The sequence below is a fragment of the Mercenaria mercenaria genome, chromosome 14, assembly GCF_021730395.1.
Source record: "Mercenaria mercenaria strain notata chromosome 14, MADL_Memer_1, whole genome shotgun sequence".
Taxonomy (NCBI): domain Eukaryota; kingdom Metazoa; phylum Mollusca; class Bivalvia; order Venerida; family Veneridae; genus Mercenaria; species Mercenaria mercenaria.
Window position 1 is genome coordinate 70,304,159 of NC_069374.1, and position 17,919 is coordinate 70,322,077.

At 35.1% G+C, this 17,919-nt stretch overlaps 1 protein-coding gene across 1 annotated transcript; it reads right to left on the minus strand.

The window, feature by feature from the left end:
- Positions 1–388: 388 nt before the first annotated feature.
- On the minus strand, positions 389–8,094 carry LOC128548232 (5-hydroxytryptamine receptor 3A-like). Its single transcript, XM_053522700.1, has 3 exons — positions 7,687–8,094; positions 3,492–3,722; positions 389–865 (listed from the first exon to the last, which is right to left on the minus strand). Exons 1-3 carry the CDS (start codon positions 8,092–8,094, stop codon positions 389–391), a joined length of 1,116 nt encoding a protein of 371 aa, XP_053378675.1.
- Positions 8,095–17,919: the final 9,825 nt, after the last annotated feature.

Consider the following 17,919-nt stretch of genomic DNA (forward strand, 5'->3'; position numbering starts at 1 on the left):
TGGCCTATTGATAGAAAAGCAACAGGGAGTGATAATTTCAGAAGGTAACTTATAACATAACACCATTTGTCTATTGAATGGCTAAGATCTTGCCATGTGATTGCATCAGAGTCAACTTGATCATTTAGATCATTACAAGAGGACTTCCTCCATCTGTGTCTGTGTTGTCTGTCTGGTTTGCCGTTTCCTCATCAATATAGTTTTCAGATTGCCCAAAGAGTTTTTTGTTTGTTTCTTTCTTATAACCATGGCATGTAAGTTTGCGGGTAATAATTACGAACTTTTTTGAAAGGTATGACAGTTTCTTTGTGTCCCTCGTGGTATTTATCTTAGAGTTAATGATAACTGCAAACACAATTAAAGCGTCTAAAATGTACCATATAAACATTTAAACTGATATTATAGGCATTGGCAGATGATCACTAACTATTGTCATATACACCGATATTGCAAGTAGCATCGTGATTGTGTACCCGACACGTTCCCCAGACTTCTTTGGCAGAACAAAAACTACAGGTATAAGAAGGGCAAGCCAACTATCGGCAACACAAAAAAATAAAGGGATGAACAATGGTCGCCTCTTAAATTTCAGCTGTACTTTGAAAGCGCCGTTGCCATTCTCCGAAACATTTTTGTTGATCAGTGTCCATGAGCCATGATTAGCCTCGTCTACAGAAAAGTCTTTATACACGGAAATGTTTAAATTAAACCAGTAGTATAGGTGTCCTACGATAAATACATGTACATCAATATTACATGACTGAATGTCAAATGGATAGAAGGTCATATCAAGGTTACATGTTGTTCGTGTTTTCATCATCTCATCAAAATATGCACGACCTTCGCTGTCGTATACCACGGTGTCCTGAAAATATATTCAAATGTAATCATTTGCTATGATATGTATTAAAAAAAAGCTTTTTATACTTTGCATTTTGACAAACAATACCGGGTGACTAATTATAATCTCTAACTCTGTTGAACTTCAAATACAGATATAGAGTATATTGTGAAAATATGATCTTAAGGTAGCTCTATATAATAGTTAATAAATCTAAAATAATGGCTATAATATCTAAATCTTGTTTTATGACATTATCTTGTGCATCAATTCTTTGGTTATTCGATACAAATGTGCTCACTTCATTTAAACGACAAGGCTATTTAAGCAAAGGAATCATTCCTAGCAAAATCAATGATGACACATTGCAGTCCACAATATTTGGTGTCCACATACTAAGAGTGATTTTACTTGTAATGTAAATCTACAACTGATGAACCCTCAGGACTCGTACTCTATTTAATATATTTCCTACTCGTTTGACATAGATATATACACAATCAAACTTATCATGTGAACAAATATTTTAGTATTTTGTGATGCAAGCAGTGGTAGAAACAACCATTTTTTCAACTTTAGTAAAATGATATTGCGAGCATGATAATTGGCAATGACATTAAAAGAAAAGGGAGTCCCATATCCGTTAGCAAGGAAAAGCAAAAGTATGTTACCATAGTACTTTCTTTATGTCTCCTCGACCCCACTACAAATTACAATGACGGTAAGCTTTATTTTCAAATTAAATCTGTTAGTATTAAAATTATACTAGATTATATGTGCCCTAAGCTTTCACTGCTAAATTGTAAAACAAGAAAGACATTGATTTCTTTTATTTCTATCCAGTGTCTTTTGATTTCCAAAATTCTGACATGAAATGAAGTCAGACATATACTAGTATTATCATTATTGTACCGACGTTCTGATTGCGTTTTAGGTAAATGTTTTATTCTCAAACGAACGGAAGACACGGTGCACTCAAATACATTGTATTTAATTGTAGTATGCTCAGTATATACATATTAAATCAACGACTTGTCGATTTTTATGCTCAACTGGAGCGATCCTAGACTTTAACATCTGCTACAGTCTTTATTGCCAGATGACGGTTACAAAATATCTCAGTATAGCTTTTTCTAGTCCATTAATGATAACTTACAACAGAGCTATGGTTCTTGGTTGACGGGTGGTGAGAGGGGTTACAGACTTAATCCTACCCCAAGTTTGTTGTTAATGTACTCTACTTTCCTCTTCTTACAGATTTAATAACAATATGTTTATTCTTTTAAACGGGACATTGACATACAAAGTAAAGAAACGAAATACATATTTATTTTTATGTTCTTCAATTTTCTTTCTTTTTTGTATCTTGCGCTGAAATCAGATCACAAAACATAAAAAAAAACTTGATTATATAGACTTACACTGAAATCAAATAGCATTACATCACCAAACCATCCTCCGTTAATATAGAATGTGATATTGTCAAATAACGCTTCAGTTTAGTAACAATTTCTATAAAACTCATCAGCTAGGTTCGCACAGTCGTCCTCTATTTTCAATAAACTGAAATACCTTTGCATTACTTTAAAAACGTTCCCAAGCATTTACTTTCAGCAAAATGCAGAAATAATTCCCTCTATTCTTATGATGTCATACTACTGCAGATATGTTTTCGCTATTGACTAATACTGGAATAACCTTACAATATTACAGACACATTTTCCCGATTCAATTAATTGACTGCTTATTCACTATTTATTGTCTTGTTTAAATAAGCCCATGTTGCAGTAGAAAACGTCTCTAATTGTGTAAGAAATTATTCATAAATCAGCAAAGTCACTCTTTTTTTCTCATTTAAACATTATTTATATTTTACAAAAACTGCTACAAGTTCTATTCTTTACAAACTAAAAAAGGATTATATAAAAAAATCCGACACAATGTTCGGATCGAAATCTGATTCTTTGAAAATCTAGAAGTTAAGAATTGATTACTCGTACATAAAAAATTTCAATTTGCTTTATGTTCTTTATCGCATTCACCTTTATGTTCGCTCAGTATTATTATCATTTGAGTAGCTATGATAACGGCTCAGTGTGCTGTTATTGTAACTGATTACTATCACATATAATTACACGGTAATGTATTAACCTTTAGCCTGCTGGCGGCAAGTGATTCTGCCTTTGCGACCAGTGCAGACCAAGATCAGCCTGCACGTCCGTGCAAGCTGAACATAGTCTGCACTGTTCGCTATTCAATCAGTAAATTTTCAGTGAACACCCCTTCGAATAATAAATGATACTGTCCAAATTAAATGATGGAACATTCCATTCTAAAATTTAGCTGGTAAGGGTTAATTATAATGAAATGTTTATATCCTATGTTCTCGCTACCTGAACTTTGAAACGGTATCGATATTGAATATCGATTAATTTATTGCTAATGAACGTTATTAACATTTGCTTTGAATTGATAAAAGGATAGATATAGAAAATGGCATGACAATTCTTGAAGCCTTTAAAATATTCAAAATGATGAATGAATGGAATACGTTTGATTGTATAAAACCATAATACCATCTCTACCTACTAAATTTAAATAAGGCATAATTGCTTTAATTTTTACTTACATGCAAATAAAAACAAATTACTTTAGACAGCATTTGATCTATTTCATCGATATCACCCATTGAACGGAGCCTGACATATATTGTAACACTAAATGGCCTTTGTTTTGAGGGCAATATATATTTGCTATAGTTCTTCAAAAGTTCATCGGACAACGCTTTCATTTCTAGCATATCAGGTTTAAGATCTGTGTTTGCCCAACTGAGCGAAAACAATATAGTTAATACAAAGGTTGCGAATGAATGCCATTTCTTCTGAAAAAGAAATTAAGAACAGATAAAGAGTGCTTCAAAGTGGACTCAAATAACTTGCACAACAACATCAACTTATTAAGTTAGAATTGTCGAAAACAGCGATTGTACAAAAAATGCTCTTTGTTTTCATGAACTTACTGCTTTATTCACACGGAGTAGTAATTAGAGAAGGGGTTGTGGCATGCTATATTGGGATTCCTTTACGTGGTTATTAGCACTCCTTAAACTATATTGACACTCGGGCTCCGCCATCCAGCTAATATAAGTTTTGTCGTTCTAATAACTAATTCAGGCCCGCCATTACCTTTTAATAAGTGTGTATAATATGGTAAGGCCATTGACCTCGAATCGTTTGTCAAATACTGTACGGAACTTGACTCTCCTACCGTCAAAGTGGTAAGTCAACTATGGACTTAATTTTTGTGTTGATCATACTCAAAATAAATACTAAAGCTTTTGATAATAATTACATGTAAAAATTATCTTTGTGTGTAGCAGTATAAGGTACAAATGTTTACTACATGTGTGTCATATGGCATTTTTTACAATGTTTGATAGTGGAGGAAGACCCCAAGGTGCCCCTCCTGGCATTGTTACAAGCATGAGCCTACACTTTGTACAACAGCAGACCTTACCGAAGCCAGCAGGCTTGCTTCGTCAAATAAAGAGTATAACTCCCCAAGCGAGGTTTTGAACCCATATCGCATGAGGAGCAAGTTATACAAAGTCAGCAACCCTAGCCACTTGGCCGCGGTGGTCCCCTTTTGTATTGTTAAAGCATCAAAGGACTTTTCATATGAAGAAGATTCAAAAGGCCATCTAAATTGTATAAATTATGAATGATATGTCCTAATGTTTCGAGTTAGGATCATGAACTCTAAGCTATAATAACTGATTAACATGACAGACAAATTATGCAATGGATGCAAGGTAATACAATAGGGGCGTAATAAGTGTAGCATTATCTTGGATGTTGATAACTAAATACTCTAGGGACTGAGTTTAATTTCACAGTGTACGTTTTTTGTTTTTGTTTTTAACCAAGTATATGTTTCTGGAAAGTGTATGTTAAAAAAAAATATTTGTCTTACCATTTGATATGTCAAAATTGGTGCTGTCTATGATCATGGTCATTAAATATGGGGTAATGAAACGTGATGAAACGTGCAACACCCCTCAAGCCTCTTAGCGACGGCTTAACTGGTATTTTCATATTATAATAAAACTGATTGTACTCTGTTTTCCTTAAGGACCAGACAATATAACAACACTTAGTACAAGTACAGGGAGACGACTTGAAACATCTTTTATAATGCATGGGATACAGGCCTGCCATAACCTCGATGAATTCCATGTAAAGACGGACTTGTTGATTAAAGCAGTACCTATATTGTTCAGTTAAACAAGAATAGCTTAAATGCCTTCATAGATATGCTTTGTTCTTTTTGTTATATTTCTCGATTAAAATCATATATTGTTACCTTTCAGATAATGACACCCAATCAAAACTCAGTATTGTTTTGAAGCTTTAAAGCGTCGTGCAGTCATTTCTGTTCATGTCAATTACGATCGTAAATTTCCGACTTGTTTAAATTTGATTTATATTGGACGAAAAAAACGTATTTTTCCGGTATAAAATATATCATAAAAGAATCACATGGACAGTTGCTGACAATGTTAGGTTTAACTTAGTAGTATTTGAAGGCTCGTGTTGCAAGAGCTAAAACTAAAGTGTTTGAAGAATAAAGTTAGATTTTTTCTTGTCCCCAAAGAGTAATGTTTTTATGTTTAAACTGTAGATCACGTCAAAGATTATCCTCATTTCGTCAAGGTTTTACACTTATAAACAGGTGAAAGTCATATTTAAAAAGTGAACTATGTATGTGTTTTCGTTAAGTTGTAAGGAGATTACAGGTGTAGTTGCCCGTGAAAACAAACGTGATTCATTATTGTCGGCAAAAGCTTAATACACATTAAGATTTAAGATATTGTATGTATTGATCGCAACAAGGTAACCATGAATTATATAATTTTAAACGGAAAACTATAAACAAACTTTAATTTCAGAAGAATTATATCTATAAATACTTCATTCCGTAGTACATATTTTGAGTTTATGTTTGTCTGAAATATACGTGCACGTTCAACGCGCAAAACGGTTAATGTCCAGTATTTACTGTCTACCTTTTCGCTTGCAGTGCTTAAAGACCTGCTCCCGTCCTACCTTTTAACCTTAAATTGTCACTGAAAAAGCATGAAAATCCTGACTATTAACTATGAAATAAAGTGTGGCGCGTGGCCGTTAACTGTTACCTGTTGTAATCATGGGTTGCATACACATAATAGAATTTGAATAGCCGCGGAGCAGGGCTTTAAACAAGTCAAAGTTAGCATATGTTTGACTGAATACAGTGAAACACCGCTCGCTCGAGCATCGATGACTCAAGCACCCGGGCTCGCTCGAGCAATTCATGTGGTCCCGGCCGATTTCCTTCTATTTTCTATGTGAAATTACCATGGCTGGGTCGAGCATCGATAACTCGATCGCTCGAGCATGACACCTGGTCCCTGTGTATTAATTTACTCTTTGTTGCTTATGGCAAACTCGAGCAGAGGTGTCAAAATTTTTCACACCTTCGGCGGTCAGAATGTATCGGTTAATTTAAAACTTTCCCACGTCGTGAGAATTGCATGGTCTATTCTCCGACTATCTTAAATGTTTGTTTGTCGGTATATTTGATCTGATAATGAATTTAATTATTGATGAAAGGTGGAAGAAAAATTTTATTGATCAAAATTGTTATTAATTATTACTTTTTTTCTGCGGGATCGAGAAGATAATTATGAGATCTTAATATTTTAATCAACAGTTGTTTGCATGCAAATACAGGAAATAAGATAGCCTTTTTATAAAATTGAGACGATAAAATGAGATCTTAATTTGGAGAAGAAAATTGCGAATTCGATTACAGTATTTCAAATAAAAAAATGTCTTAGCTGTTTCTTACGATCTATCATAAATAACGTTTGTAATACGTTTTTTTTAGATGTCACGAGTGTGTTATTATTACGCATCACCGTTTCCTCTGCAAATGGTCTCGATGACAATTCGTAAAACAAACTTCAACTTTCTTCGTATGTTGGTAAATGTTTGGGTCGCTCGAAACCATGGATAACTCGAGCATTTTGCTCATCCCCTTGCGACCTCGAGCGAGCGGTGTTTCACTGTATATACATGTACGGTTGTTTCTCCAAACGCGTGCTTTCCATTTGAAAAGTTCTGTAACTTATTACGAAGTAACTATTTGATTATTTATGGTCTAATCTATGCACAATACAACAAGCATATACAAGGCGTTTAAAATAAAATTGCATGACGCCACATATAAGATAGAATCGTAAGAATATCCACACATACATACTCAACACAGCAACACATACATACACACATTCTATACTCTATCTGTACATTGTTGTAGTTTTAACAATACTTGTGAACTTTAAAGACAGTTAACGAGCTATGATCTCACACTTTTTTCTGTAAAAGAATGTACCGGTATATTTAAAGTAACCAGATTAGCAAATAGTTTTAAACTATGATAAATTTAACAATAATTTCAAAAATTTAAGGTAAATCTAGAAATACATTTGCCAACAATACTTTCAAAATAATGCAGAAATATTTTGCCAACGTATACAATCACAGTCAATTATGCTTTTAAATGTAAGAAATGATCCGTCTCTTTATGTTAAGTAGAGTTTGTAGCAAATGGAATAAATATTTCTTTCCTATTTTCATTAGGTTATCACGTTTGGACTCTAAATATAAATATTGAATTTGTTGTTACAGTACCAATGTGAAAAGTTCATTTTTACTGATTCAGGTCGCGTCATTCTGACTGTGTGCTTGGCCTATTGATAGAAAAACAACAGGGAGTGATAATTTAAGAAGGTAGCTTATTACAAAACACCATTTGTCTATTGAATGGCTAAGTTCTTGCCATGTGATTGCATCAGAGTCAACTTTTTCATTTGAATCAAGAGGATTTTCTCCATCTGTGTTGTCTGTCTGGTTTGCCGTTTCCTCATCAATATAGTTTTCAGATTGCCCAAAGAGTGTTTTGTTTGTTTGTTTCTTATAACCATGGCATGTAAGTTTGCGGGTAATAATTACGAACTTTTTCGAAACGTATGACAGTTTCTTTGTGTCCCTCGTGGTATTTATCTTAGAATTAATGATAACTGCAAACACAATTAAAGCGTCTAAAATGTACCATATAAACATCAGACCTGATATTATAGGCATTGGCTGTGAATTTTGAGGCAGATGGTCACTAACTATTGTCATATACACCGATATTGCCAGTAGCATCGTGATTGTGTACCCGACACGTTCCCCAGACTTCTTTGGCAAAACAAAAACTACAGGCGTAAGTAAGGCAAGCACAACTATCGGCAACAAAATATTTAAAAGTATGAACAACGGTCGCCTCTTAAATTTCAGCTGTACTTTGAAAGCGCCGTTGCCATTCTTCGAAACACTTTTGTTGATAAGTGTCCATGAGCCATGATTAGCCTCGTTTAAAGAAAAGTCTTTAGAAACGTGAATGTTTAAATTAAACCGGAAGTATAGGTGTCCAACGAGAAATACATCAATATGACATGACTGAATGTCAAATGGATAGAAGGTCATGTCAAGGTTACATGTTGTTCGTGTTGTCATCATCTCATCAAAATATGCATTACCTTCGCTGTTGTATACCACGGTATCTTGAAATAATATTCAAATTTAATCATTGGCTATGATGTATATTTAAATGAGCTTATGCTATGCATTTTGCCAAACAATACCGGGTGGACTAATTATGATCTCTAACTCCGTTGAATTTCAAATTCATAAATAAAGTATATTAATGAACCTAAAATAATGGCTATAATATTTAAATCTTGTTTTATGACATTATCTTGTGCATCAATTCTTTGGTTATTTGATCCAAATGTATTTAAACGACAACAGACTATTTAAGCAAGGGATTCATTCCTAGCAAGCTTTGTTATATGGAAAATAGAAAGCAAACAATTGCTGAACGAAGATAAAGAACATGATAACGACAATTCATACATGAACCGTGCCATGAGAAAACCAACATAGTGGCTTTGCATCCGCGCAGTCTGGTCAGGATCCATGCTGTTTGCTTTCAAAGCCTATTGTAATAAGAAAAACAATTAGCGAACAGCATGGAACCTGACCAGACTGCGCGGATGCGCAGGCTGGTCTGGATCCATGCTGGTCGCAAAGCCACTATGTTGGTTTTCTCATGGCGAGGCTCACATATTCTTTATGTTGTGAAAACTACGTACTTGTACTCGATCGGTGTTAAGACTATTTATTATATCTGCATGTGGATTAGATACTCTTAATTTTGGTATCCATACATCATTCCACCCTAGAGTAATATAGGTGATGTTCGTTTCGCTTTTGTTCCAATTTATATATTCATCTTTCCACTGAAATTTTATACATACAAATTTTAATCATCAAATAGAGAGTAAACAAAGTCATCATGATGACAAATTGCAGCCCACAATACTTGGTGTTCACATACTAAGAGTGATTTTACTTGTAAATGTGTAATTGATGAATCCTCAGGTCTCATACTCCATTTAGTATATTTCCTACTCATTTTACAACACAGAAATATAATATAAACGATCAATCTTATCGTGTAAACAAATATTTTAGTTTTCTGTGATGCAAACAGGGACAGAAAGAACTATTTTTTTCAACTTTAGTAAAATAGTATTGCGAGCTTGATAAGTGGCATTTACATTAAAAGAAAAGGGAGTCCTTAATCCGTTAGCAAGGCAAAGCAAAAAATGCTACTGTCCTTCGTTAGTAAAGGTTGTGATATAGTAACATAACGCTACAGTTTAGTAAACAATTTCCATAAAACTCATCAGCCGGGTTCGATGGCTTGCTAATGTGTTGGCTGTGTGTGTGTGTGTGTGTGTGTGTGTGCGTGTGCGTGTGCGTGTGCGTGTGCGTGTGCGTGTGCGTGTGTGTGTGTGTGTGTGGTGCACGCGTCTGCGTGCTGTGGGTTTCGTTTTGAGGAGGCTGCGTTTTTGGTACTTGGCATTCCCTGTTTGATATTTGTCTTTGTTTTTTTGCATGATAAAGGAATTGCGTTAATCATGCCACTGCGCAGTGGTCCTCTATTTTCACTAAAACTAAAATACCTTTGCATCACATTAAACCCTTGCCTTGCTAAATTTCTCTAATATATTATTTAAGTGTCCATCTTTTGGACAGTACCATTAACTGTTAAAAGGGGACTTACCAAAAAGATACAGTACGAATAGCGAACAGGCAGATCGTGTTCAGACTGCGCGGATGTGCAGACTGATCATGGTCTGCACTGGTTGCAAAGGCAGAACCAATCGTGTCCAGCATGGTAAGGGTTAAACATTTACTTTTAATCAAATGCAGAAATAAGTTCCATTATTATATACATTTGCATGATGTCACTACTGCAAATATGTATTCTCTATTGACTAACAATGGAATAACGTTATAATATTACAGGCACATTTTCCCCGATTCAATTAATTGACTGCAAATTCTTTATTTATTGTCTTGTTAAAATAAGCACATGTTGCAGTAGAATAGGTCTCTTACTATGTCAGTAATGATTTATAAATCAACAAAATCATAGATAGTCACTCTTTTTTCGTCTCATTTAAATACTGTTTATATTTCACAAAACCCTATAGAACATTAATTTTTTTCAAACTAAAAAGGATTATATAAAAAAATCCGGAACAATGTCCGGATCTATGTCTGATTGTTTGAAAAGCTAGAAATTAAGAATTGATAACTCGTACATAAAATTGGACTGTATCGCATATAGATATGATAATGGCTCAGTTTGCTATTCTATCAAATACATTTACACGATAATGTATTAACCTTTAGCCTGTTGACGGCGAGTGATTCTGCGACCAGTGCAGACCAAGATCAGCCTGCATGGACCGTGGTCTGCACTGTTCGCTATTCAGTCAGTAAATCTTCAGTGAACATCCCTTCGAACGATAAATGGTACTGTCCAAATTAAATGGTGGAACATTCCATTCTTGAAATTTAGCTGGCTAAGGGTTAAATATAATGAAATGTTTATAATCCGTGTTCTCACTAGCCTGATCTTTGAAACGGGTATCAGATATGGAACATCCTATTAATTTATTAGCTAAACAGAAAGTTATTAACGTTTGCTTTTAAATTGATAAAACGATTAGATATTGAAATGACAATGGCAATTCTTGAAGCCTTTAAAATAATCAAAATGAAGAATGGAATACGTTTGATTGTTTGTAACTATACTACCATCTCTACTTACTACATATAAGCCACACTTGCTTTACTATTTACTTACATGCAAATAAAACCAAATTACTGTAGACAGCATTTGGTCTATTTCGTTGATATCACCCATTGAGCGGAGCCTGGCATATATTGAAACATTGAATGGCCTTTGTCTTGAGGGCAATATATATTTGCTATAGTTCTTCAAAAGTTCATCGGACAACGCTTTAATTTCTAGCATATCAGGTTTAAGATCTGTGTTTGCCCAACTGAGCGAAAACAATATAGTAAATACAAAGGTCTGTCGAATGAATGCCATTTCTTCCTGAAAAAGAAATGTAAGAACAGATAAAGAGATATTCAAAGATGGACTCAAATCACTTGCAACAACAACATCAACTTATTAAGTATAGAATTGTCGAAAAACAAGCGAATTATACAAAACAAAAAGCTCTTTGTTTTCATGAACTTACTGCTTTATTCACACGGAGTAGTAATGAAAGAAGGGGTTGTGGCATGTTATACTGGGATCTGTTCGTCCCGTCGGTTCCTACTCGCGTTCGCAAATACTTAACAAGTGGTGGATGTAAAGGTTTGGATAATTTTCGTGAGATGGTCATAGTTTCTGATTTGGAAGTATTAAAGGTAACTATCCATATATCGGCCAAATTTGGAATCCTATCATTGTCGGATTGTATTATTACTGCAACAGTAATACAATGATCAACAAATAAATGCAAATTGGTATCGTCAGCAAAGAGATGTACGGGCGAAGGCAAGTCATCAACAATGTCATTGATAAACACTAAGAATATACCGGGCCACGAATAGATCCATAAGGATCTCATATATTTACTGTAAGCCATTTGCCATTTGGATTGAGTAACCGGTAAAACAAGAGACATTGGTGAAAATGATTTGTCAGTTTTGAATTGCCGCACCGACACAGTTAAAGGTCATAAGGTGACTTTCAAGCTTAGATGGTGACGGAAGACTCTAGATGCCTCTCAGTGCGTTATTTCATTTCGGGCGGGCATCTGAGTAGAACCAGCGACCTGCCGTAAGTCAGAATAAATTATACATTTTTGCAACGACACCAGTGAATATAATGTAAACGATGAAAACTAGAATCTGCAATTAAGCCTAGTTGGCGGTTACTTAGTTTGTCACTATGTTTGAGAAAGGGTAAATTAACTCAAGAGAACAATATAATGATCAACAAATATGACGAAACATTTAGCAATAAGAACTGAAGTATCAAATATCGTAGGTAAAATGTCTTACCAGAAGTCAGGTAAAATCCCAATTAATTTTTCAGTGATTATATGTTGTAAAACGCAAAATATGCGAAATATCACGAGTGCGTCTTACACAAACATATTTATAACAGTGAGGGTCCTCATTACATATCCAATGAAGTATTCTAATTTATAATAGTATAACATATTTTCTTTTAATGACAGCAGTTGCATCCCCAACCGGGATGTCTGTAATAAAATGCAAGTTATAAAAGTTTGTTGGTGCGAATAACACCACCTATACAAATGAAATATAAATAGGTACATATCGCCGTGGAATTTAGGTCTAGCCCGTGAAACCTTATTATTTATCGCGTTTTCGTCTGTTTTCAAATATCATGACATTATCAAACCTAAAGCATTGTCCACTATACTTAACAAAATTAATAATGAATATATCTCACTACTTATAATTCAATTGTGACGGTAAAGTTCTGTTATGGCAGCAAATGTCATTCGTAGCATGTTGCACAACAACAAACTTTCCTATAGCCTCTTGGGAAAACTGACTTGTGCTTTTCGAGAAAATGGCAATATTATAAATGTAAGTACAATTGCATTTAAGCTAGCCTTATCCTTCCCAGACAGACTAAGTATCAATTAACCAAAATGCAAGCCATTTCTAGTTACGTATTGTTCCTTGACAACACCATGGGTTTCTGACTAACATATACGCGGAGTTCTACGTCCATTACATAATTCAAAGTGATGAGTGATTTGGCTAGCCAGTGCCCTGACCAGTCGTAGACGACTCGTTTTCACTGCAAATTTTATGACATCCTTTTAAAAAAACATTTTACATTTGTATATCTACAGACAGAAAACTCAGTTGGTAAAACGAAACCAGGAATTTCTTTATACCACAGAATAGAAAAAATAAAGTTCTTTGAAAGCATTTTATTTTCTAGGCAAACAATTTCCCGGTTTCGGCAAAAATGGCTACACGTGTTTCGTATGGGACAAAAATTCGTGGATTCTAAATTTAAATATAAATAAATAGAAAGTTTACTTGTTCATTGAGATTAAGGTTTCGTAAACAGATGCAGCCAAGAAATGTATGGCAATCAGTCCATCACGAACAATAACGGTTTCAAGTACGTACCATAGAAAACAAACAATAACTTCATTACTTTAAATTCAAATAATTATTTAAATGCTCAAAGGAATGTTTTCTGTGCCTTTCTATCTCTGTTTAAGCAAAGAGAGCAAAGGATCTTTTTACAGATTTTATCAACTATCACAACAGAAATCTTTAATGTCTCCCCGTACTTAGATTCAGTCTTGTTGTATTTTCTGGTTCTTGGGGATCTTGATGTCCATTCAATATCTTTGTAACAGAATTCCGCTTAAGCCGATGTTAGTTAGAGGCCTCCGTGGCCGAGTGGTTAAGGTCGCTGACTTCAAATCACTTGCCCCTCATCGATGTGGCTTCGAGCCTCACTCGGGGCGTTTTATTCTTCATGTGAGGAAGCTATCCAGCTGTCGTACGGAATGTCAGTGATTCTACCAAGGTGCCTGCTCGTGATGAAATAATGCACGGTGGGCTCCTGGGGTCTTCCTCCACCGCCAAAGCTGGAAAGTTGCCATATGACCTGTAATTGTGTCGGTGCGACGTTAAACCCAACAAATAAATAAGCTGATTTTAGGGGACGTGAGAGGTGTTGCACTTTCCATTACCTCTCATGAACAGACTCAATCAGTCTGCTATTATTTTGCTTGGTTGCATTGTATGTTTCGTAGATTGAAACAGTGAAAATATCAATTTTATTTCACTGATAAATTTCAGTATTTCACGGAGGAGCATAAAATAAATCGTCTTTGTTTTGCAATATGTTTGAAAGAACTTGATAAATTTAACTTCGCCGTTTTTTCCATCAAATGGCATCTTCTCAGGATTTTAAATCGGCTTTAGAAACTTCATTTATCACGTGATACGGTTAGTGAGGTGATTTCACCGTTTATTTGTTTTTATAGACCGAAATGAGCAGAATACTAACCCACCCTTCTAAAGTTTTCAGATCAATGTATCGGTCCTGCACCGAACATAGCATCCTGCGTTACATGGTTTGATTTTATTCGCAGTAACGTTATTAATATCATATGAATTTACAGAAATCTAATTTGTTAATGGCTGCCCAATTTGCACTGCATAGAAAGTATTGATAATTTCTAGATGTTATGCTAATCATTTGCAAATTATTTTCCGAAAATGTCACCTTTAATACGTCTCATTGCTGGAAACAATGATTAAACCTTTACGACCAGTGTAGATCATGATCAGCCTACACATCCGTGCAGACTGATAAAGATCTGCACTGTTCGCCATTCAGTCCGTATCTTTTTTTGTAAGCACCCGTTTTATCAGTTAATGGTACTGTCCAAATTGAAATGTGGACAAGATAATTATAGAAATTTACCAGGGTAAGGGTTAACAAGTCTCAGTTTGCATAACAGAACCGTTATTACTTAAGCTTCGAATATTTTCATGTCATGTAGATAAATAGTCGACGGTATTTCACCAGTAATTTTTCGTATTGTGTCAGCGGAATTTTAGTGTAAAATATTATAATATTTTGTCTCATGAAAGTGTCATAATCGGAAAAAAACCAATAAAAAAAGATATCGGAAACCGATATTAAGATTTGTTCGGTTCAGGTTTAGAGGCACACAAACACAATTAAGGTCATAATTGAGCCGCGCCATGGGAAAACCAACATAGTGGCTTTGCGACCGCGCAGTCTGGTCAGGATCCATGCTGTTCGCTTTCAAAGCCTATAGCAATCAGAGAAACCGTTAGCGAACAGCAGGGATCCTGACCAGACTGCGCGGATGTGCTATGTTGGTTTTCTCATGGCACGGCTCATATAACTTTTACAGATTTTAATGGTGGAGAAAAACCCTCTGTGCCTTTCTGAGCAGTGTTCCAGTCATGTATGTGCACTTGAGTAGAACCAGCGAGCTTCCTCACATAAAAGTTAGGTTTCGAACATACATCGATGAGGGGCAAGTGATTCGAAGTCAGTGATGGTAACTACTCTGTCACTAAAGCCCCGCTAAGAATTATCATTACTCCATTTAACAGGCTTAGATATCGCACGACAATCAAAGTGTAATTAGGACGTGTCCTCATAGTATTATTACTCTTCTATTGAAAGAATCCCATTTGTTTCCCATAAGGTGCAGAGTGCGAAATTTTGATTCACATCTACAAGGTTTTTCTTTCTTTTTTAGCTCACCGGATTGCTCAGGTGAGTTTTTGTGATCGCTCGATGTCCGTCGTCTGTCTGTCTGTCGTCTGTTTGTCCGTCTGTCTGTCAAGATTTAGCTTGTGTATGCGATAGAGGCTGTATTTTTCAACTGATCTTCATGAAATTTTGTCAGAATGATAAGCTTGATGTACTCTAGGCCAAATTCGAAAATATGTCATCTTGGGGCAAAAACTAGGTCACTAGGTCAAATCAAGGAAAAACATTGTGTATGCGATAAAGGCCGTATTTTTCAACTGATCTTTATGAATTTTAATCAGAATTAGTATCTTGATAAAATCTAGTCCAAGTTCGAAAATGGGTCAACTGGGGTCAAAAACTAGAACAATAGATCAAATCAAAGAAAACCATTGTGTATGCGATAGAGGTTGTAATGTACTACTGATCTTCACAAACTTTTGTCAGAATGATGACTTTGATGAAAGCTAGGATAAGTTCGAAAATGGGTTATCTGGGTTCAAAAACTATGTCAATAGGCCAAATCAAAGAAACACCTTGTGTGTGCGATAGAGGCTGTATTTTTCAATTGATCTTCATGAATTTTAGGCAGAATGATTACCTTGATTATATCTAGGCCTCTTTCGAAAATGGAACATCTGTGTCAAAAACTAGGACACTAGGTCAAATCAAAGAAAACCATAGTGTATGCGATAGAGGCTGCAATTTTCAACCGATATTCATGAAATTTAGTCAGAATGATTGATTTTATCAATTCAAGGTCGAGTTTGAATATGGGTCATCTGAGGTCAAAAACTAGGTCACTAGGTCAAATCAAAGAAAAACGTCGTGTATGCCATAGAGGCTGTATTTTTCGATTGATCTTCATGAAATTGGTCAGAATGATTGCCTTGGTAAAATCTAGGTCAAGTTCGAAAATGGGTTATCTGGGGTCAAAAACTAGGTCTCTAGGTAAAATCAAAGAAAAACCTTGTGTATGCGATAGAGACTGTATTTTTAAATTGATCTTCATAAAATTACGTCAGAATGATTGCCTTGGTGACATCTAAGTCGAGTGTGAATATGGGTTATCTGGGGTCAAAAACTAGGTTGCTAGGTCAAATCAAAGAAAAGCCTTGTGTATGATATAGAGGCTGTTTGTTCAATTGATCTTCACGAAATTTGGTCAGAATGATTGCCTTGATGACCTCTAGGTCGAGTTTGAATATGTGTTATCTGGGGTCAAAAACTAGGTCACTAGGTCATATCAAATAAAATACTTGTTTAAACTCCAGAGACCACATTTTCGGTCCAATCTTAGTGAAAATTGGCCAGAATAGTTTTTCCATGAAATCACCACGTCAAACATGTTTACACTGTTATGGTGTGTTTCTCAGGTGAGCGACAAAGGGCCATCTTGGCCCTCTTGTTTCTATCCTTTCTTAGACATAATTGATAATAGAAGTACACAGAAGATACTGTGTCACACGTTATGTTCGGACCGTAATGTATGGCAACTGGAGCTTTGCATACACTACTACTGGCCTATGTTAAACCTCTTCCAGTCATTAGAGATACCGGATACACTTACAAATTCATATGTAAAACACTTCGCAAAATGTCTTTAAATGTTTCACATCTAAATCCGCGTCATGTTTGGGTTTCAGCTGGGGCTCATGTTCCACTTATGACAATATGATTGCATTTTGTGTATCATTGAAGGTTCCATGTACACCGCCGTATGAACACATCCACGGACGTTTGTACTTGTAACATGTAAAACCTTGGCTAGAGGGCGTGAACGGTAGCTTGCAGATCCACTACCTCTATGATCAGGCTCAATCAAACCGAGCCTGCAACATTTTCGTTTATGTTGTGGTGAATTCCACTTTTTCTATCTAATATGTAAGATTTCTAGGCTCGTCTTCGTTTCTATATTTTTTAACTTCTTCGTGTGAACACATAAAAGGACTGCTATATAAATGTTAAATAGTACAGATATTACTCATTGATAATTGATTAAACTAAAGTGATTGGATTCCCAAAATATTTGACTTCTATAAATATGCAAATTCGTAAAACAAAGCTGTAAAGTATTTCTATTATACATGTTAGACAGGAAAGCACTATTTATCTGATAATTTGTGCTCAATAGGATATCGTATTTCAAGTTCGTTCTTTTATTACTTATTTAGGATTTAAATGGAACTTGCGTCAAATTTCATACTTGAAAAAATGCTGTTACAATAAAGTATTTTTAAAACACTTTAAAAAAAATAAATATGTTTTGTGAAAGACAGCATCCTGTTCTCGGTTAGTATAGTAACACTTAAAGT